The sequence below is a fragment of the Procambarus clarkii genome, chromosome 81 (assembly GCF_040958095.1).
Source record: "Procambarus clarkii isolate CNS0578487 chromosome 81, FALCON_Pclarkii_2.0, whole genome shotgun sequence".
In the NCBI taxonomy this organism is placed as follows: Eukaryota; Metazoa; Arthropoda; class Malacostraca; order Decapoda; family Cambaridae; genus Procambarus; species Procambarus clarkii.
In genome coordinates this window covers 19,049,241-19,073,112 of record NC_091230.1, presented here as the reverse complement: position 1 = coordinate 19,073,112, position 23,872 = coordinate 19,049,241, and the positions used below count along the sequence as shown (strand labels likewise).

Genomic DNA, 23,872 nt, shown 5'->3' with positions numbered 1-23,872 from the left:
GGAAAAGAAAAAATCTGTACAAGATAAAAATGAGGGAAGCTGCAGATAAAGATGAAGTATTGTATATACAAAAATACTAAAATGTAGAGAGTATGGAGATTTTGCCAGAAGCTATGAAACACCATAGTGGTACTATAGTATGCTAGAGCATTTAAAAAACAAATTGATTGCACGATTTTATATATATAAAGACTAAGTAAGCTAGTGCCTTTATCATTTTTATATATGTAGTGAGCCAGTGATAGTGATACCAGAATAGTGATTGGAAGAATACAGAAGAAATTGGTCAGTGATCAAGGTTAGTTCTACAGTGGAAGAGGGTTTCTTCATCTGATACTTGCATTATGTTAGTCTACAGAGAAGGCATTTTATCAAGACTGCAAAGGGTACACAAATGTGAACAAGGATATGACAAAGGTAACTCGCACACTGCTGTTAAGTTAGCCACAGCTCTCTCTTCCCTCTCCAACCTTTGTGCAAGGGCACAATTCTAGTATCTATAAATTTACATATAATAATTTAAATGTTCAACCAAGTTTTCACTTTTGCTGTTGTGTTCTCATACAGCAACAGGAATACAGTACAAGGTAATGGTGGGAACCCCTAAGAACCAGTCACCAAATAAACAGCAACACTTTCATCATTGCTTATTTCCTAATCTGTTATATTAATTTTAAAATCTCCAGCTGATCACACAAATATCTCCTTGTTTTAATTAAATTAGTAGTCGGTATTTTGGTAGTGTCACTGGGCGAAGAGTAGGTCTTGGTTATTATATTGTAATCAGTGATATCAGGATACTGGGTAACAAGATTTTTTTTTTTCTCTCAAGGAGACCAGAGCTATCTGACCCCAGTTGATATCAAGCAATTTGGGGGTAAAGCAAACCATGACCTACGGAGCAGCTCCCTAGGCATACACACAAGACAGTAGTGTTGGGGTTAATGAAGAGTCTTGATATGCATATGCATAGAGTTGGCCAAAGTATGTGTATAAATGCAGTGAAAAGATTTATGTTGGAAATACTATAGTGCATATACAGTACAAGAATTAATGGGGTATAATCAGTGACAAATTTAATACTAACGTAATTGTATGCTAGAGTTGTGTGATGTCACTTCACCTGTTCAATATGTATAGTACATTGATACGACCAAGAGGATAAAATTTTATGTATGCAGGTGTCTCTTATTTTAGCATAGAGAAAGATTTATGTAAACTTAGACAATTTGAACAAAAACAGTTATGGTGATGAAGAGAAAAAGAATATATAAACTAAATGTAGAAAGGTGCTATACATAACTAAACAATATAAATACCTGGCATGTGTGACTGATGGAAGATAAATTTGTGAAATATAAGTTGAGAGTAGGGTGAGCCAGGGGAAAAAAATGGTTAGTGTAATGAATGAGTGCAGCAAAATACAAGAGGAGATGGAGCCATAGGGCTACATAAAGGAGTGATATTTAAATGTGAAATGGTGTATCAATGTGAAAAGCTAAGATTTAGAGCAGTAGAAATGAACTATCTGAGAAGCATGTGTGACATTTTTAAAGAACAGTAAAAAAAAACATTAACCCTTAAAGTGTAGTTATCATATTTATCCTCAGAGTAGTGCAGTTCTTTAAATAAATGATGTAAATATGGCTATAATACATCTCTATGGATGTAATTTAGCTAACCTAAACCCTAAAATATGTGCTATTGTTTTACAGTGGTACCTCGGAATGCGAGTGTCCATGTATGCGAGTTTTTCGGAAGACGAGCAGTATTTACTCCAAAAATATGTCTCGGAAGGCGAGGGTTACCTCGGGACGCGAGTTTGTTGATACGGGTACAGGCCGACCTAGCGCGTGGTGGTTCGGCGATCGTCGCCCCTCTGCCCCGCCGCCCCTCAGTTTACCATTGTCTCGCGCTCAGTAACTACCCCCACATCAATTCTTCTCGCAGATTTTCAGTGTTTTGTTGGATTTTTGGTGATTTGTCTATACAATTTGTTATTATATATCTCACCATGGGTCCCAAGAAAGCCAGTGGTAAGGATAAAGGCCAGAAAGCTCATGTGAGGATGACAATAGAGGAGAAACGAGATCATTCGGAAGCATGAGAACGGTACACGTGTTGTTGAACTTTGTAGGCAGTACAACAAAGCCACATCAACAATATGCACTATACTTAAGAAGAAAAATGAGATTATGGGTGCTAAAGTGGCAAAAGGAGTAAGAACAATAACGAAACAAAGACCACAAATACTTGAAGAAGTGGAAAAGTTGTTATTAATTTGGATACACGACAAGGAGTTGAGGGATGATAGTGTTTCGGAGGCCATTATTTGTGAGAAAGCCAGGGTGTTGCACGAAGACCTTCTAAAGAATACCCCTGCAACGAGTGATGCAGATACGAAAGAGTTTAAGGCAAGCAGGGGCTGGTTTGAAAAATTTAGAAAGAGAAGTGGTATCCATAGTGTTACAAGGCATGGGGAGGCAGCTCAGACAAACCAGCCGCTGGACGATTTATTGACGAATTTAAAGAGTTTGCAGAGGCTGAGGGATACCTACCGCAACAAGTGTTTAATTGTGACGAAACAGGACTGTTTTGGAAAAGAATGCCTAAGAGGACATACATTACCAAGGAGGAAAAATCCTTGCCTGGACACAAGCCTATGAAAGATAGGTTTACGCTTGTGCTGTGTTCAAATGCGAGTGGTGATTTGAAAATTAAACCCTTGCTAGTGTATCATTCTGAAAATCCAAGGGTTTTCAAACAGTATAATGTGCAGAAAACCCATTTGTGTGTGATGTGGAAGTCTAATAAAAAAGCATGGGTGACTAGGCTTATTTTTTCGGAGTGGGTGAATGAAGTGCTGTGCCCTGCCATAGAAAAATATCTGCAGGAGAAACATTTGCCACTCAAAGCCATGCTTCTCCTTGACAATGCTCCTGCTCATCCTCCAGGCTTGGAAGATGATTTGTTGCCTAGATACAATAAATTCCTCACAGTTAAATTCCTTCCTCCTAACACCACTCCTCTAATTCAGCCTATGGACCAGAAAATCATAGCGAATTTTAAGAAACTTTATGAAAGGGCACTTTTCCGGAAATGTTTTGAAGTGACTGAAGCCACAAACCTCGCCCTCAAAGAGTTCTGGAGACAGCATTTTAACATTTGTAGTGCTTTAAAACTCGTTGACAAAGCCTGGCAAGAAGTGACTCAAAGAACCCTGATCTCTGGCTGGAGAAAATTGTGGCCTGAATGTGTGAGAGAACTAGACTTTGAGGGGTTTGAGCCTATAAATGATGCGCCTATTGTTGAGGAAATTGTTAGTCTAGGCCAGCAAATGGGCTTGGAATTGGATGGTGATGATGTGGAGGAGTTGGTGGAAGAACACAACGAAGAACTGACCACCGAAGAACTCCTAGCCCTTCAACAGGAACAGCAAACCAACGCAGCAGCGGATGATTCTGCAGTGGAGGAGGAGGTGGCAGCAGCACCAGCGAATGTCCCTTCTGCAGTAATTAAGAAGGTGTGTCAGATGTGGGAAGAGATTCAAACAACTGTTGAAAAGACTCACCCAGAGAAAGCTGTAGTAGGCCGTTGTCTTAATCTTTTCAATGACAATGTGATGCCTTACTACAGAGAGAGCTTGCGAAGAAGGGAAAAGCAAGCTTCCATGGACAGATTTGTGGTGAGGAAATCGAGCAGTGAGCCTCAACCAGGACCTAGTGGCACTCAGATAAAACGTGCCAGGGAGAGCACACCAGAAAGGTCCTCACTGCCTGATGTGATTATGGAAGGGGACTCCCCTTCCAAACAGTAACTCCTCTCCTCCTCCCCCCTCCTCACCATCTTCCATACGCCTACAGCACTCGACAGCAAGGTAAGTAATAACTGGAACATAGTTTTGTAGGTTTATTTAGATGAATTAGGTAAATTAGGTATAAAAATTTAGTTTGATGTGGGGTTTTTGGGGTAGTCAGGAACGGATTAATTCATTTCCCTTTATTTCTTATGGGGAAATTAGCTTCGGAATGCGAGTTTTCGGAATACGAGGCGTCTCCAGGAACCAATTAAACTCTTAAACTGAGGTATGCCTGTATTAAATTACTTACTATGTTATCTTATACCCCCAGCAATGGGATCATTGAATCAATTTGGAGTTTCCTGGAGGTGCTTTAATATTTCTGGATGACATTACCAGACAGAATAGCAGCAAATGAGTGGTAAAAAGACCCTTTCTTTGAACTGTGTGAAGTCAACCTATATTGACTTACATGCAATATAGGTTTGCATATTACAATGTAGGCTTATATACAGTACTCATACAGTGTTTTTTATCAATTGTGTGTAAATAAACAGTTATTCCACACATTATGTACTATAAACTTAAGTGAAACTGCAAACATTTAAACCTATATAACACAATTATCACAGCTCCAGCCTTAATTTGGCAAGTTAACAATATTTTGCAACCACAGCACATAGACCAAATAATCCCCTGATTTGCCAATCCTCCCGGTGTGCATCACACGCAAAGAAACTTATTTTTTGCATTTTCCTTACTTTTTGCAAGCAAATTTATTATTTTAAAATAAATTATTTGAAACATTTTTGCACATAGATGGTGCCTTTGATCACAGCTACACTTCAGGGGTTAAAATTCCATTGAGTGTGTTGTGCAAGTTGGTAAACAATTGAGAAGTATACAAAGATGAGTTGGACTAAATGGATGAGGGTAAACTAGTGAAGTGTGCATTCAAAGTCAATCGGAGAACAAGGAGGAGGAGTGGAAGACACTGATGAGTGAGGGGAAGCAAGAATTGAGCGTCTGATGCATCAGATATGGCAAGGGACGTGGCTGAGTGGAAGCAGTTTCCAAAGAGTAATAGTATAGAAGTAATTTGTACCGTAATGGTAACATTCACAAGGAACACTTCACACCTGGTCTTATAAAGCAGTGTGTTGTTGCAGTGTACAAGTTCTGTAGTATGTTTGTGCTTATTTTTTGTCATCCTATATAGTGTGAATATAATAAATGTTCAAGATATTTGTTTAATATGACATTTTCTTTTTCTATACAATAGCATTTCATTTTTTCTCTGGGCTGAGGTCCTCTCCACTCCTTGCAGTGGGAAACAGGGCAATGATGCAAAGTAAAGCAACTTTCTACATCTGGCTTTTAAAAGGATCAAGGGTGTCAGGTAAAACATATGCTGGTAGTACATTCCATAAATGTGGAATGCTGTGGATTGGAAGTGACAGCAAAGCGTTCAATTCTTGGACAAGTAAAAGAAAGTGCCAGAGAAGCCGCTGCGTATTATGAGAGTATTCTGCAGCCATATTTTAAGAAGTGGTAAATAAGCGAACTAGCAATGCTAGCAAGCTTGCTTGGCATGCAAAACAGCCAGTCTGCTAGCAACCAACCAACAAGTCAGGTAATCACCGAAAATATAATTTATGTTTGAAGAGACTTGACAAATTATTATTAATGAAGATCGTAAAATATTGTATTTAATACTTGACATTTGAAAATAGGCTATTAAAATTAGAACTACAGTTTTCTTCTATATCATTACTTACATTTCTACTCTATAAATCTCAGCAAAAAAACTAAAGCGGGTGAAAAAGTGTTTTCATTGCATAAAAATCCAGTTTAGATACGTTTTGGCAAAAGAATGTCAAAACTTAAATTAGCAATTGCTAATACAATAATATATATAGCATGCTCCAAACAAAATAGAAGCTCAACTTACCTAATCCTCTAAAAATGTAAATATCAGTCAGCAGGTATTTTGCACTGGCCCTTTGTATAAAACCAATCATACATGTCGGGATACACCTTAGGCAAGTGATCTCTGTGGAGTCGCTCACACAATTTACACCATGCTCGCACCCTTGCTGCCCATCTATTCACCACTATATAGTACTGTTTCCATCTGCATAAACCCATTGTATATACAGTATTAGTATTACATTATAAGAAGTCATATAATTTATAATAAAAATGGGCAAGCTATTATAAATTGTTATAGTTTAGAAATGTTAAATATATAAAAAAACAAAATTAATCGATAACATACACGAAATATTGATTGTAGGCGTCATCATTGCTGTCAAGATGGATAAGAAGCTGCGCTAAAGTCTTCATATCAGGAAAATCCAGAACATCGATGTACGAGTGAGGAGGAAGTAGATGCATGTAGTCAGCTCCTCCATAAACAACCGGTATCACATTTAAGCTAGATATGAACAATTTAACAATTAACAATTGTTTAGATATGACATTTTGTGAAGTTAATAAAACCCAAAATTGAAATTTAATAATGGTTACTTTCACATTTATGCTAATATTTGAATGATAACAAAATTTAAGTGTTGACAAACATTAGATTACAGGAGTCAACCACTGAAAATATGTCACTAATACTAAACAAGGGATTTAAAACAAAATGGCTAAATAAACATTAAGGATTTACACTAAAATTTATACATCTCAAAAACTATAATTTAAATTCATAATTTGATTGAAGTGGTTAGACGTAAGACCTAGTGAAAATACTGATTCAAATCAACAAGATAGTGATAGTAAGGGCAAACAAAATGTGAAAGTAACTACCCTTTTTGTTTATCGGTAACACTAAAACAACAAATCTTTATAGAGAAAAATGTTTAAAATTATATATAAAGCAGCTATTTATTCACATACTATGAGGAAAGCAGTTAAGGCTAAAATAATTATAAACAAGGAAACTTGTAAAGGATCAACCACTAAGATGGTGCAATAAACATTAAATTTTAAGATTTACTCTAAATGCTACACATAAATAGTGGCACTATAAAAATACAGATTCTCTCATGATTTTAATCTTTTTAACCTCTTTTAAAGAAGGTTTACAATTCCTGTGGTTAACTCTAACATCCTTTTCTATACACATTTAAGTGAATTGAAGTCTATTGTAAAGTACAGCGACCAAAAATTTAACGGCATAAGGTAGCTTGGAACTGAACTGCAATTACACATTAATTACACATTCAGAATATTTGCAGCCACAAATGGTCAGAGCAAAGGGATGAAAATTCCCAGGTTAAGTGTCATCTATGCCTGGTTTAACCCTTAACCACTGCACTGCATTAAAATACAACACACCCGTGATGCTCTGAAAATAAATTCTTTCCAAATTATTTTCTCTTCATATATTGTTAAAATGCCATTGTATGCGACATACTTTAGCCGTGATGAAGCTGGGAAGTCAGTCGGCCCCACCACCCCGTGGGGCGGCAGTTGCCGCAAATACTGTATAATGTTTCACAATTATTTTGATGTTCTCATTTGTTTCTTCTCTGGTTTTTTGCTGTAATATTATTCAAAAGTATGTAATTTGTGGAATTTATATAGTTCAAAGTGTGAAACATCACTATGCTCAAATTTATGGGGTTCATATATGTGACATATATATTATATTCTACAAACAATCAAATTGTTTTTGCTGTTATTACACTATATACACACACATTGTATATACCCATCTACATATGTGTTCACCATAACGAACCACTAAGTTGGTATGGTGAGCCCAAAAAACAAGAGTGAGCTGCAACACCCAGCAAGCCCTTCACTCCATCACCTTGCTCGCCAATATTCCTCCTCCCACCATACTGGTATTTTTTATTACACTACAGTATTTACACACGTTATAAGTATCTACACGTTTTATTCACCATAACTACACAACAAAGCTGCTATGGTGTCCAAACAGTACAGTGGCCACCATACACTGCATGACAAATCACACAGCAGACGACGCTACAAGTACGACACCACCTCCCTCACCAAAATTGCTCCTCCCAACATACTCCTGTTGCTGTTATTACACTATATACACACACTCGTTATATATAAGTACCTACATTTGTGTTCACCATAGCAAACCACTAAGCTAGTATGGCGAGTCCAAACAAAGAGTGGATTGCCACACACAGTGATGCTAACTCAATTCCCTCCCTCCCTCACCAACATTCCTCCTCCCACAATACTACGCACAGCGCTAATTATCACCACAATCCTGCTATTATCAGAATCCTGGTCACTAAATCCTGTAAATGAACAATTTACTACAAGTTTATTTTTATAAAGGAACATGAGAAGTCGTTTGAAGATTCCTAGATAGGACGAAATAATGCTGCGGTGCTGTGGCTAACACTGTGAACATCTTTAACAGCATTGATTCACTGATATTTGAACATTGTACACAGTCTATCACACTCAGGCTTTTCTGTAATACTATCATGGCTAAATAATACCAGTTACATATATATTTTGACATTATTAGGCAATGCTGTGGTCACAAGCTGAACAGCTGTGCTGTTAGCTGATGATGTGTGTGCCAGCCTTAGTTGCTCGCTCAGTACTGAGGCTGTCACACCCGGGAATGTGGCCCATGATTTTTTTTTAAATGGTGTTTGTTTACGAGAGCCCTGAGGAAGCTGATGTGATCCCCATGTACCCATGGGAGTTTTGAATCATACACTATACCTACTGAGATCCCCGAGGCGCTTTGCACACCACCCGTCGAGAGTCTCAAGGCGCGTTGCGCAGTGCAATGGTTAAAGTGCAGTCATCGTCATGTGCCGATTACTAGTAAAATGCAATCATCACCATTTGTCTAGTTACTATATGTAAATCAACAGTTCCGTCACGTCACAATTCAAGTCTGATTGAATTCTTGAGGCAGGACAAATATTTGGGCAAGTTTCCTTTTACCTGATGTGTCTGTTCACCTAGCAGTAAATAGGTTAAGTACAATTTTTATCAACTTACTCAAATATATTGTAAAGTTTTTCAGTAATGTAGTCTTTACACAAAGAATTTTCAAAACTAAGATAGAATTTGTAGTCCGAATTAAGCATCTCATAACAATGCCATGTACGGGAAGTGCCACACTTCTTGGTACCACACTTTCCGTAGATGTCTATAGGCAGGTACTGCTGAAGAGTCTTTGCTAGCCTAAAAGAACAGAAAATGTATTGATTATATGTAATTCCCACAAAATGAATTCAGTTATACAAAATAATTTGAATGAGATCAAAGAATAGCAATTTACACCGAGTCACACAACAAAGTTGGCTGAAAGGAGTTATGCAGCATGCAAGTAAAATTGTTTGTTAACAAACACCTAGGAACAATGAAAGGATTAAGGGATATACTGATTTACTGTGGGATTTGAGGTCAAGGGATAAAGAAACTGAATGCTAATATATGAAACACTACAATAGACTTATATAGGAATGCATTAAAAATTTAAACAGAACCTAGCTGGAATAATTATGACCTAGCTCAAGTTGGGATGCAATAAATTAAATGTCTGAATAAACACAATCTGGAAAATCAGTATGTAAAACCTAGCAAAAAAATAACTCGGTTAATAAAAACAAATAATTTTTTATATATTAATAATCAGACATATTTTGAAATCCCTTTCTACACAGATCATTCTGCCGCTCCCCATCAGTGCCTACAAGATGCAAGACTTAGCTTTTTTTGTCTCCTACCTGTTTGTACCTGGTACAGGTAAGTTTCTTATTTTATATCTTTACATTACAGGTTATTGCTCTGCAAGATGTGGATGGTGGTAGCTTCCACTAATACTTTAACAAGTGGATTCCACTTACTAACCACCCTAATTGTGCCCGAGTTTCCTCACTACTTTCTGGCTCATTTGTGTTTCTAGTTTCCACCATGGTCTTTTGTCATATTTACATTAAATCTTAAAAGGTTGTCCTTGTCCACCATGTTTACTCCTTTTAATACTTTGTACTGTAGTGATCATATTAACATTGGTCCGCAAATTATGTGTTCCTCACTTCCTCATTCCTTACTCCTCAAATTGTGTGTTCCATTAGCCTGTCCATCTCTACTTTTTCCCCATGTTCTCTGTGTGTCATTCAAAGTACATTCAATGCAATTGATGCCTTTTCTATGACTGGTCTGACTCGAGCCATGTACATTTTCTTGAAAGAGTTAATATTTAGGTTTTAAAGCAGTTTCATTTGTATGTAACTTTCTAATATCATATATATACTGTACTGTAAATGTACCATTTAAAAAAAGGTCATTAATTAATAGGAATATTTACCAATAAAAGATGTAGAGGTCTGCAAACTTTAGCATTATCACCCTATAAAAATTTACCGAATAATATTAGCAAATTTGTTTTATTTACATTTATATGTTAGCTTACATCTAATATTGTAATTAAATAATACCCTCAAATGTATTATCTAAAACAAAAACCTTTACCATAATGTTTGTTCAAAATGATGTGCAAGATTAGTTGCTGTATAAAAAATAAATACTGGTACAATACACAATTTATCCTGTAGTCATAATATGTACAGTATTTGTTATAAATTATCTCATCATTTAGTAGCACTTTTAGCATCATTGTCTACTCTTAGGGCATTTCTTTAGTCAGACACCTACACTGTAGTTATGCAATTTCATTAGTCACCACTTCCTTCTGGTCTCATTTCCCCTGCAATTCCCATCTTTATTACTTTAAACTTGCTGTGGTTGAAATCTAGCAAACCATCTGTTTGCCCACTTCTGCAGCTCGCCAGTGTCTTCAGCAGCACTATAGTCTTCCTCCGTTTGTATTCTCATTACAGTACAGTATTAAACTAGCTCTTAATAAATGTCAATGACCGAGGCCAACAATTTAAATTTTTTAGTGTGTCATGTCTTCTAATAAAGATAAGGTAACAAGGTGCCCCAAATAGTACACTATAACAACAGCCAGTAGCCACCTCGACTAATTTTGAGGGTTTTGCATTTTCAAACAGGTTAGAAAAAGCACGAGTGGATAGCAGTCTGAAGAACTATTTAGGCAAGTTTAATTAAAGTGTAAAATAATTAAACTAGGTGCAGGCAAAACACAAGGTATTATAAACACTTGAAGCATAATTATACTAACTTTAGGAATACACAGCTCTTTACCTTTCTCTGCCACTTGTATTATTGCAATTTGAAACAAACCAGGCAATCATCTTTGTTTTTCCGGCTGCAAAATTTATGTTATCCCAACTTGAATCCCTCTCGTTACGCTTCAACACATAGCCATATCTAGAACATTGAAACAGAGTCAAATGCTTATATTGGACTTAACATAACATTAATATTTTACTTGCAAGCAATCAGATGAACAACTAGTGGCTTTATATAATAAACAAATACTTTACCTATGTATCCACTTTGACATGACTATTGTATATGGTATGAATACGCTGCCTTAATCGACTGAGCTACAACATGGAAGCTCACGACATTTCATGTCTTGGCTCAGTTGATTAAGGCAGCATCTGGGATCCTCTCGGACGTAGGTTCGAACCCTCGTCACGACCCTTGTGGATTTGTTCATTTGATGCATCACGCTATTATGATTTCTGTGTGTAGGGTAGAAGTAGCCTAAGCTATTCTATCCCTTTGAGATGTATTTTCTTGTCTCAATAAACATACTTTAACTTGAACAACCATTGCATATTCCAACTTTGGTCTCACAAAGGTCATGAACAATTTCTTTAATATTTTGCCATCCATGTATTTAAAAGTGATTCTAAAGTTGGAAAGTATAGCATTCAGGTAAATTATTGACTACTACACTTGTCAACAATATTGGTGTAATTAAGAGGGTCTTCCCTGTTACCATTTGTTATAGATTGGAACTACATTAACCTTTTTCCATATGTTTTTTTTTTTTTCATTTTAGTCAAAACATCTGTATTCAACCGAGTTTGAGCATTAAAAAGGAAGGCAAAGAAAATTATTAACAGACATGGTATTTATGTGCAAGTAAACAGGAAACAAGTATGAACAACTCCCAATGTGGCAAACATCTGGGCCAGAGGAACCTGTGTTGTAGAGGGGGGCAGGGTGTGGAGTTACTGCCACTTTATGGCAGTGAGGTGGTTCATGCTTTTATTTATATTAGTTTAAATTAGGTCAATCTACGGTTCTCAATGGCAGTCACAAAATATCGCATCACTTGGAAGTCTGAAAAGCTTGTGCTTGTGAACAGAATCTGAATATCAATATCCTGGGCTGAATGGTACCATCTCCAGTGAGTCCCTAGCACCACAGATGACCCTGCAGGGATGCTGTAATCCTTGTACCTATTTTTGCATGATCACATGTCATGAGCCATTGAGGCATGCAGGATACATAACTTCTGGAAACAGTAGAATGTAAGCTCGGCTATTCTACATAATTAAGTCTATTATACTTCAAATTGTGCTCAACAACATGTTAATCTACAAATTGAGTCAAGCACATGCAGATCACACTCAAGGCATAACAAATTAAAACTTCTGTAATTACATTTAAAATTTTTAGAAGCTATAAAGTTCAGAATACATCGGTGAATACCAAGCCTACTTACGGAAATGGGATATCTGAATCTAGCCTGTATGTGAATGTCCAGTTGAAGGTATTGTTGTAAGGCGTTAAGTCCGTATTAAAATCGTCCAAGACCGTTGGGGGTTCCAATAAGAAGAAGATATAGCGGGTGTGAACAGATCTGTTGACAGTTTACAGATTCTATTAAAAACACAAAATTTATCAAGTACTGCAATTAATTAAAATAACAAAAAACAAATTATATGACTTTAGATAGAGGCAAGTTCAGCCTTTAAAGTCACTATTATATATTCTCCTCTCATCTATGTCTGCACTCCCCACCCCTCCGATCCCTCCCCCCCTCTCTTTCTCTATTTCTAATCCCTTTGCCTCCTCTTTTTTTAGATCCCTCTGCCTCCTCTCCCTCCCTCCCTCCCTCTCTCTCTCTCTCCAATCCTCATTCCCTTCCTCTCTCCAATCCCTAATGCACCCTCTCTCCACTTCTTCCCCTTCTCTCTCCGATCCCTCTGCCCCCTTCTCGCTCCGATCCCTCTGCCCCATCCTCTCTCCCCGATCCCTTTTCACCCCCCTCCCCCTCTCCGATCTGTCTCTCTCACCCACTCTCTCTGATTTTCTCTGTCCCAAATACACGACACAAAACTGAAAATAAGTACTTCTTTGGGAATAAAGACTTTGGTAATTACAAATGTAGTTTAAATATACCTTAGCTCTGGGAGAGTAGTAAATTTACTATTAGCATGAAAGATGAGTGCATCCAATTCACTGGAGTCAAACAAGGTTTTATTGGCAGTGAACCAGCAGGTGTTGATTGGGCAACCAGCCCGTACAAATGGTTCCCGTCCAAGCCCAATCTCAAGGTGCTTCATTCCATAGAACTGAGGAGAATGGCTACTATTAATACTCATTACAAAACTCCATTATGCATATATTTATTAATAGAAACAGTTTGTAATAGTTATTGCTACCGAGAAACTTTCCTCCAATAATTGGTGGATCATCTATCAGTTAATTATGCCATACATGTTAGAAAACCTTTTTTATCACAAAGCTTTATATAAAATACCAAGGAAAACTAACATTGTACTATAATAGCAGGTTTTAAGGTTAAGTGAAAACAAGATTACAAGAATACCTTGTTCATTCTACATATATTTCTGTAGCAGTACTACACAAGTATAGTGCTAAAATTTTGTCATTATCCTATTGTATATACCAATGTTCTTCAGGCCTCTTTCCTCCATGACCTGGTACCATAACATCACAGATCCTCATGTTCTAATTCCTGTGCCATGTCCCAAAATGTCCAATGTGTAATATAAAGCAAGATAAAAGACAACCCAAGTTAAATCTTTCGACTCTGTCAAGACATGCTGTGTACATTTTTTGGCTTATAATTATTCAAATACAAATGCACTTCTCAAACCTGGACTTCCCTATAATGGACATCTCTAGACAATGGGGCCAAAATCAGTTTCCCCTTCCTTCGGATGTCTTTTCGCGGCACCACCTCTTTCAGCAGATCGGTCCGATCCGGTATGTGGCTCGTTCGATCTTCGCCTCTAGTCTTCACGTCTGTTTTTTACGCGGGTTTATCACCACTTGTATGGTGATCAGATGGCTTCATTGATGGTGTCCCACCTGCGAGTTTCATCTCGGTGGCAGTATGAAGTTTCCAGGCGGTTCTTTCTGCACTTTTTGTCTCTTTGTAGATTCTCTTAGATTTCTGATCGGGTTGTTTTGTCTTTTCTCTCCTGGTTGTTTTAGGACCGTCATCTTATGCCGAATACTGTTGCCTCGTATCATGTGGAGCTAGCGGAGCTGCTTCAGCTTACGTTTGGGGTGGATGTTACTTCTGCTCAGTTCCACAAGCTTTCTCAGGCATTATTTCACCTCCGGCCTGCTCATGTGCCGCCCGAGCCATCCTGGTCGATGGACCAGGTGCTCTCTTTTCTCTCTTCTCCTCGGTTTGTGGTGGCCCCTTCGGTTCGGGACTGTATTTCTAAGGCTCTTTTCTTGTTTGCATTGGCCTGTGGGGGTCAGGTCAGGGAGTTTTATGCTCTCCTTATGGTGCATGTGGATTTTGCTCTTTCGATCCTGGTGGTCGTTTTGTTCGTTTGCAGCCGTCTCCTTTTCTGGTGAAGAATGAGACTGCTGCTTTCCGGAGGTGTCTTTGGGTTGTTGATGCTCGATTGGTTTGGCTGGGGGTACATCATGTTTTATGTCCAGTAACAGCTCTTCGCCATTACTTGCGTGCCACAGCCTCCATGGCAGGAGACGCGCTTTGGGTTGGCCAGATTTCCCTTCTTCAGTGTTCCAGGGCACGGGTCTCGCAGGTCGTCTGCAGGATTATTTGGTCCAGCCAGCCTGCGGTCTATCCCCGTGCCCACGACATTGACATTCGTAAGTTCGCTGCTTTGACTACTGTTTTTGGTAATATGTCCTGCGTTGACATTTGGGTACAAAGCTTTTGGAGGTTTAACAGGGTCCTGGCCACATAGTACCTCGTTAATGTTCCAGGCCCTTCTCGGATTTGTGTAGCCTTGGGTCTCGGATTGCAGTCATTTTGTCTCAACTTTGAGTCAAGTAGTAAGTGGCGGTCGCCTCCTGGGTAACCTGGTTGATACCTGGTTGATGGCGTTCTGGGAGTTCTTCTACTCCAAGCCTGGCCTGAGGCCAAGCTTGACTTGTGAGAGTTTGGTTCACTAGGCTGTTGCTTGGAGCGGCCCGCAGGCCCACATACCCACCACAGTCCGGTTGGTCCGGCACTCCTTGGAGGAAACTAGATTGTTTCCTCTTGAAGATGTCCACAGTTGTTCCGACAATATTTCTTATGCTCGCTGGGAGGGTGTTGAACAACCGTGGACCTCTGATGTTTATACAGTGTTCTCTGATTGTGCTTATGGAACCTCTGCTCATCACTAGTTCTATTCTGCATTTTCTTCCATATCGTTCACTCCAGTACGTTGTTTATTTTACTGTGTAGATTAGGTACTTGGCCCTCCAATATTTTCCAGGTGTATATTATTTCATATCTCTCTCGTCTTCTTTTTAGAGAGTACATTTGGAGGGCTTTGAGACTATTCCAATAATTTAGGTGCTTTATTGCGTCTATGCGTGCCGTATATGTTCTCTGTATTCCCTCTATTTCAGCAATCTCTCCTGCTCTGAAGGGGGAAGCGAGTACTGAGCAGTACTCAAGACGGGACAACACAAGTGACTTGAAGAGTACAACCATTGTGATGGGATCCCTGGATTTGAAAGTTTTCGTAATCCATCCGATCATTTTTCTGGCTGACGCAATATTTGCTTGGTTATGCTCCCTAAACGTTAGGTCGTCAGACATCATTATTCCCAAATCCTTTACATGCTGTTTCTACTATGGGCACATTTGATTGTGTTTTGTACCCTGTATTATGTTTAAGGTCCTCATTTTTACCGTACCTGAGCATCTGGAATTTATCACAGTTTAACATGTTATTTTCTGATGCCCAGTCGAAAACTTTATTAATATCAGCTTGAAGTTTTTCGATGTCTTCAGCCGAGGTAATTTTCATACTGATTTTTGTGTCATCTGCAAAGGATGATACGAAGCTGTGACTAGTATTTTTGTCTATATCTGATATGAGAATAAGGAAAAGCAGCGGTGCAAGGACTGAACCCTGAGGTACAGAGCTTTTAACACTTTCGCGCTTTATATTAGAGATAACTCGTCGCCGTTTTCTCTTACGATTCCGCATAACTGCCTAGTTTTCTCGTCCATCGAAAAAATATTTCTATAAATTCCATTTTTTAACCGAAATGGATGGGATACTTTTGTTTTGTAGAGAATTTATTTGCGAATGTTTTGGTACCAAAATGAATATTATATCACATAAACTTCTATGAGTAAAAAAAAAAATACACAAAGTATGTTTGGGGGTGTGGCGAGCGTGTGGCAGTGGGTTCCCTTTAGCCGTTGATATATCCAACACGTGGGAAATATTTGTATGTGTTATGTATATGTCAGTGTAGGGAATTTTACTGCGATCACTGTCATACAAATTATAAAATGTTTCAACAAGTATAAACATGACATACATCAAACGAACGAAAACAATGCGTTCGTTTCTGCCGCGAACGCATACTGAGCGACGTGGTTCTATATTTGGCGCTTCTCTTACACATGCTTTGTACAAATGTTATACAGTTCATCTTATAGAAAATTTTATTTCGAACACATTGGTATAAAAAAGAAATACGTACATAGAAAAGTAGGGTCAGGAAACGTATAAACTTTCCAAGCATGATTTCCCCCCTGTGTTTTCGCCAGTGCGCTCGCGGCTAACTACTCTCCACTTCACACACTTTTGCGGGTGGGCAATTACCTATATTAAACATTCATATGCATATGTCCGTGTAGAGAATTTTATTGCGATTCCAATGATACCAAAATTAGCGATGTAGGACAACTGTAGGCTTCGCAACCATTAAGAGAGTGGAAACATTTTGTTGCTGTTTGGCGCTCTCGGCGAGTGATCTGCATAGTTTTTTATTTGGTGTTGATACTCCTTATGCTTGGGCGGCATTTTATAGGTATGCTCTTATAGACAATTTCATTGCGAACACAGTGATACCAAATTTAAATACGTGCGCCTTTAATTATTGTCAGGACAGTCAAAAGAGTGTACACTTTTCGGTCTTACCGCGTAGGCGCGCGAAGTGCCGAAAGCATCTGGGGTATTTTTTTTTTTTTTTTGAGCGCCGAGAGCGCGAAAGTGTTAACTGCGCTTGGACTCTATTTTATATGGTTGACTGTTACTCACCGAGTCCTGTTTGACAGAAAACTGAGTATCCAGTGTCCTACTTTACCGGTTATTCCCATTGACTTCATTTTGTGTGCTATCACTCCATGGTCACATTTATCGAAAGCCTTTGCGAAGTCCGTGTATATCACATCAGCATTTTGTCTTTCTTCTAATGCCTCGGTGACTGTCGTAGTGATCAAGTAGCTGTGAGAGGCACGATTTTCCCCACTCGAAATCCATGTTGGCATGGGTTGTGAAGGTCATTGGTCTCCATGAAATTGGTGACCCGACTCCTAATCACTCTCTCAAATACTTTTATTATGTGCGCGTTAGTGCAACTGATCTATAATTCTTTGCCAATGCTTTGCTCCCTCCCTTGTGTAGAGGGGCTATGTCTGCTACTTTAAGTGCATCTGGTATCTTCCCCATGTCCAAGCTCTTCCTCCACACTATACCGAGTGCCTGTGCTACCAGCACTTTGCATTTCTTTATAAATGTTGAATTCCACGAATCTGGACCCGGGGCCGAATGCATGGGCATGTTTTCAATTTCTCTTTTCAAAGTCTAGTAGGCTCGTGTTGATATCAGTTATATTTACAGGGGTTTGGATATCCTGCATAAAGAAATTGTCTGGATCTTCCACTTTCATGTTGTTTATTAGAGTGTTAAACATGTCCTTATACTGCTTTTTTAGGATTTCACTAATTTCTTTGTCATCCTCCGTGTATGAACCTTCACTTGTACGAATAGGTCCAATACTGGCAGTGGTTTTTGCTTTTGATTTCGCATATGTGAAGAAGTATTTTGGATTTTTCTTTATTTCCTGAATTGCTTTCTGTTCTAACTGCCTTTCTTCAGTTTGATACGAGTGTTTCAATTTCCGCTCAATTTCTTCAATCTCCCTATTTAAATTATTCCTTCTTTGACGGGAAAGTCATGTCTGCTTAAGCATTTCCGTTATTTTTTTCCTTCTTTTATAGTGTCATCTGCGTTCTCTTTCTACGTTGGATCTCTTTCTGGCTTTCCTCAAAGGAACATGTTTCAGACAGACTTGATACGCTTCCGAAGTCAGTTTTTCTATTCCTTCTGTAGGAATTTTATGACTTAGAACAGTTTCCCATGGAATGTTTGTAAGTTCCCTGTTTATTTTCTCCCAGTCTATCCTTTTATTATTAAAATTGAATATACTGAATAACCCCTCTCGCTTGATCAACGTTTTAGGTCTATTCTGAGTATTGATGGTCGTTTGCACTTCAATGAGCTTGTGATCCGAGTATGTGGTATCTGATATCGTAATGTCCCTGATAATGTCTTCATTGTTCATAAAGACCAGATCTAGAATATTTTCATTTCTCGTTGGCTCTGATATCTGCTGGTCGAGTGAAAATTTGTCACAGAATCTAAGTAGTTCTCTTATCTGTGGTTGGTTAGGTCCCTGATAGATTTCCTGATATAATATTATTGTTTGCTATTCTCCATCTGAGACTAGGCAAGTTGAAGTCACCTTGGAAGATAATATCAGGTATCAGGTTCTCCAAATTATCAAGGCTATTCTCTATTTTGTTTATCTGTTCTGTGAATTCCTCGGCCGTTGCATCTGGCGGTTTGTATATTAGAATAATATACAATATATATATATATATATATATATATATATATATATATATATATATATATATATATATATATATATATACATATATATTATACATACATTATATATATATATACATATATATTATACATACATTATATATATATATATATAATATATATATATTATATATTATATATATATATATATATATATATATATATATATATATATATATATATATATATATATATATATATATATATATACATATATATATTTATAAATTGAAATTGCCAAGTAAGGTGATGTTGAATGCTAGAGAAGAAAAGGAGACACTGAGGGGTAGGGGTAGCAAAGAAGCAGAAATACAGTACAGTACTGTATACACAAAGTAGGGAACTGGAGGAGCAGCACCAAAAATTGTGGGTTAATAATTTATCTACGTTTATAATGATTTAAATAAGGATTATCAAACAAAATTTGTAATCTGTACCTCATTCCACATGAGAATCTTCTTTAAAGGTGGATTACTGTTGTTCTTTAGGTTGAATTCAGGTTCATCAATGAAGTCCAAAGGCATGAGGATCTCTCCTGTTAAGTTGTCTTCAAATGGAATAACTGGATGTTCTAATAATGAGGACTCCAGAACTTGACTGTAATCATAAGCCTAAGTTAATATACATTTGAAAATGACACTGAAACATTAAGCAAAGTTTAAATTTTCATTACTACATTCACAACAAAAACATTCCACAACTGTTAGTGTCAAATGTACTGGAGACTGTTACATTAAGCAACATTTTAAAAAATTCCTTAAAGTAATAAAATCTAAAACAAAATGTTAGTTGTCCATATTTCCCTTTTATGGTGTAATTGTATTTCAGAACTGTGAATCATGATGAGACAAATGCTATGAACAACGAAGTGAAGAGACCTGAAAAATAACTCGATCATTGTTCAGCCTGTCTTCATAAACAATGGCCAAAGACCATTCTATGCACCCTTCAAATGAATGTTTATGAATGAAAAACAGTTCACACAAGACTCACAACTGATGACGTCCGAACACTCAGAACATTTCCGGAGCAACACTGGATGCTCCGGAAGTGTTCTGAAGCCGACACTTGACAACTTTTCACTTCCAACAAGACAACACTTCCGGAGCTGACAACTTTTGTTTGAACCTCAATGCTGTAAATGCTTCACCTACATACTACAAATACAAATAATCGCCAACAAAACCTAAACTCCTAACTTAACCTAATCAATGCACAATATGTTAAAATATAATAATATTAATTCATATTTGAGAAAATTCCTGTTTCGAATGAATGGCATGTTTAAATTGATGAATGCGTCTTTGGGGTCGACTGCTCGATGGAATGGACTTTGTCTGAGGACAGGTTGCATTGTTGGCTGGAAGTCACATTTAAAAAGATATAATTTAAAAAATGAAAATTGAAAACTTCATGTAATTAAGTAAAGTGTTTTGTTTTGAAGATGCATGGCAAAAGGGCCCACTCTCAACCACTGTGCACTAGGAACTATTATATGAAACAAACCAACAACACAATGCCCTCAGCCACTTTTCATTCAGGCCTAGTTATTGCTTTAATCGTAATTTACTTTTAAATAATAAACCGATTAAGTCTAATCACAATAATAAATATTCATGTTCTCAAAGATGACCAGAAATATCGAGTTCCAAAATAAATAACCTACTTTATAACTTAAAAGAATAACTATTTCCTAGAATGTAGGTGGGAGAGATGCATAATAACTTACACTTGGAAAATACTTGGAGGAATAGTTCCAAATCTGCACACACAAATAATACCACACGAGACCAGAATGCATGGAAGGATGCAAAATAACCCCATTGAAAAGCAGAGGTGCAATAGGCAAAGATAATGCAATCAACATCAAAGACCCAAGACATTTCAACACATCTACACACAAGGGACATAACTGGCCAGCTTCTTGTAGTGTTCAAAAGATAACTTGATAAACACTTTTAAAAGAAACAGTACCTGATCAACCAGGCTATGACTCACATCAGACTGCAAGCAACTGGGTCAAACAGCCTAACTGACCAGACCACCAACCAGGCGGCCTGATCAGAGACCAGGCCACAGGGATGTTGATCCTCGGAATCATCGACAGGTATACGAGAGGTATAGATGTGCAGTACAGCATTTTGAAACGTAGTTTAGAATATAGTAGTCTCATTATCAAAAGGAAAAATAGATGGAGCAAATGTCTCTGAAAACCTTATACTATGACATATCATGAGGGGTGAATGAACTTGCTATGGCTGGATTACAGTCAAATACAGTATTTACAATAAGGAAAAAATTACAACACACCAGGTTAAATCGGAAATGTATTAGAATTCTATACATACTGCAAGTACAGGATATATAAAATTAAAAGATGGCATCAGTTAATGCTTACCCCAACTCCTTTTGCAGATTCTGCAGCACCCAAGATGGCATGAGGGCAATTTCAACAGGAGTAGGTTTTTTAGAATCTAAAGAATAATACACCACACTTGCTGCAATCACCATAACAAGGAGAACCTGCCATGGTAAAAAATCTTGTATTAAACAAAATTAGAGGGAGATTTTTAAATACTAATCTAAACTGTACTTTTAGTTGTAATAAATTCCATTACATGAATAAGAAAAAAAAAAAAGTAGGATGTGAGTTTGCCTGAATTTGCCAGAGGGCCACCTTCTCTACCCCATCATTCCCAAAGATTTTTTCAATTGGATTTAGAACTGGAGCACTAATTCAGAATTTAAGGCATCGACAGGTAAAAGATTCTACGGGTTTATTATCCAAAGAGTAAAAAAGCATCTCCAATTGTCAGTCCAAAATTGAAGCTAACTTTAAGCTGTTGACTCTTGTGTGAGAGCTACATTTGATCCTTTATAGTAGTGGTTTGAAATAATATCCTTAAATTTGTTTTTAGTATTTCAACGGTCTCAATGAGATCAGCCCTGTCTTGTCTGGTTTGGTCTGTAGTATAAATCATGACAATAATCGCTTGTCTTGTTTACCTCATGGTGCTGTTTTTCTCCATGTTTTATTGTGTATGCTTTCTACTATTTTTTTCTCTGTTTGGAGTCAATCTCTGATTTCCAAGCCTCCTCTAGTCTTGTAGAGTGAGCCACATTTTGGTCCTGACTTCCAGTTGACAATGTATTGGTCTTTGAGACCTGGTGTGTTGGGACAAGACTTGATAACAGTAATGTAATGTTAATGATAACAGATCATTAGGTAATGATCATTAAGAGCTCATTTTGTGGAGCTATTGTCCATGTCTTGCCATCATTTCTGCCCGAAATGCTTTGCATCATAGTGGCTTTAGGCATTGCATGTACTAGCTCTATCTATAAATCCATCAATGTTTGTATCACACCTTGTATGTATGTACTTTACCTGAATAAACATTTGTTTTTTTGTTTTTGATGAAGGTCAGTCAAGGGATAAGAAAACAGAAGTAGGCAAGTTTTCATCATAGGTTGAAGGGTGCTTACTAGATGACTATGACAAGTGACCCTTACTCAGTGTGGTAATAAGCCAGCCTGGGTATGAGATCTCACTCTGACTGCCATCTGTTACTCTTCCTCTTGTTTACTTTTACATAAAATAAATACTCCATGAATGAAGAAAACATGACTCCCTTAATGGTGACTTGCCATCAAGTCATAATATTATATTATATACAGTATATATTATATATATTATATACTGTATATTGTCACAGTTTAAATTTTCCATGTCAATACAGTACTATAATCAAATATTCAACACATACCTGTAATACTTGCCTTACCTTCAAAAGCCTTTTTCTCCTCATCTTATTCTTGACATGTTCCACAACAAAGCACAGCATATATTAAGCTGCAAATAACAAAATATTTACTCATATTTGAGAATATACATATATAGTATTGCATTTCAGTTTATAAATTCAGCCAAAGGTACTGTATATATAAAATGTATAGTACAATATACATACATTACAGTACACTATTAAAGTCATGATTCAATATAAAAAGTAATGTACATTATAATACAAGAGCCACTTCATACAATAATATTAAGACCACAATGAGCACGATCACTGAGTAAGATGAACAATATTATAATCAGTGATGTGGGCAAAACCCAGTAGGCTAACACAATAAAAAAAAAAAAAAATAACTGACAAAATGCTCACATGACAAAATACCAATAAGATTAACCGACTTCTAGATGTTACCACTGCTAGGCTTAGGCTCGGCTACAAGTACCTCTGGCAGTTTGTAACATCTGCTGATGTAGATCTGACTAAATGTAAACTGTCAGCAGAACTATTCGCTTATTTTGCGTCATTATATAATGGAATGTGAAAAAATCGTGGAATTCAGAGATAACACCATCAATGGTGTCCACGAAATGTGTAAGTACTTGATTCATAATAATGTACATACTGCCATAAATGTTAGCGAAGTATCCAAAATTTGCTTACTGTAGGTGCAGCCTGCACATGACTGTAAAGCTGCCGCCCAGTTGGGTGGGTGTGGAACAAGACTTGTAACTGTCTTGTCACTCACCATAGATGTAAAGTGCCTTGTATAGTGACTGTTGTGAGCCTCTTGTTGAATCACTTGTGACACACAAAAAAAATTATCGATGTGTGTATATGTATTTGTGTAAATATTCTATATATGTACATGAATATATAACATTAATAATTGTGTAACTAGTTTCAAGAGATTGTCACTTGCTTAGCTTAGCTAAATGCTTAGCTAAATGAACTCTGGGGTTCAATTCCTGAACCCATTATGTGACTCTGTAACCCTTTCCACCACTGCCCACGGGATGGGTATGGGGTGCATAATAAAGAAAGAAATTGAATTGACAAAATACCAGATGTAGGACCGAGAACACATGCTATTCACCCATAGGGTTGTAAACTCAAGGAACCACCTAGCCGCTGAAGCCACAAATAATTATGCCAAGACATTACTGCAATTTAAAATCCAGCTGGGGGGAAAAAAAATCAGGAAAAAGGGGGAAGAGGCCCCGGGGTAG

The 23,872-nt window shown here is 37.4% G+C and overlaps 2 protein-coding genes across 4 annotated transcripts in view; one reads left to right on the top strand and one right to left on the bottom strand.

Annotated features, from left to right (window-relative positions):
• Positions 1-9,940, top strand: part of LOC123773049 (G-protein coupled receptor GRL101) — a 119,334-nt gene extending 109,394 nt beyond the window's left edge. Inside the window, exon 28 of the mRNA XM_069315260.1 lies at positions 9,484-9,940. Coding sequence (XP_069171361.1) covers positions 9,484-9,569 — 86 coding nt within the window. The 3' untranslated portion in view covers positions 9,570-9,940. The remainder of the gene's footprint in view (positions 1-9,483) is intronic.
• Positions 1-23,872, bottom strand: part of LOC123773119 (alpha-(1,3)-fucosyltransferase C) — a 30,956-nt gene that overhangs the window by 6,163 nt on the left and 921 nt on the right. For 2 of the 3 annotated variants that reach the window (XM_069315264.1, XM_045766613.2), the window contains exons 2-10: positions 22,629-22,696; positions 21,242-21,366; positions 19,281-19,440; positions 13,109-13,281; positions 12,429-12,566; positions 10,991-11,116; positions 8,816-9,001; positions 6,078-6,236; positions 5,751-5,933 (exon numbers count right to left, since the gene is read on the bottom strand). In XM_069315264.1, the coding sequence (XP_069171365.1) occupies positions 5,774-5,933; positions 6,078-6,236; positions 8,816-9,001; positions 10,991-11,116; positions 12,429-12,566; positions 13,109-13,281; positions 19,281-19,440; positions 21,242-21,366; positions 22,629-22,688 (1,287 nt within the window). In that variant the 5' untranslated portion in view covers positions 22,689-22,696 and the 3' untranslated portion in view covers positions 5,751-5,773. Of the gene's footprint in view, positions 1-5,750; positions 5,934-6,077; positions 6,237-8,815; positions 9,002-10,990; positions 11,117-12,428; positions 12,567-13,108; positions 13,282-19,280; positions 19,441-21,241; positions 21,367-22,623; positions 22,697-23,872 lie in introns of all 3 variants that reach the window. The other variant, XM_069315266.1, reaches the window with a different exon arrangement.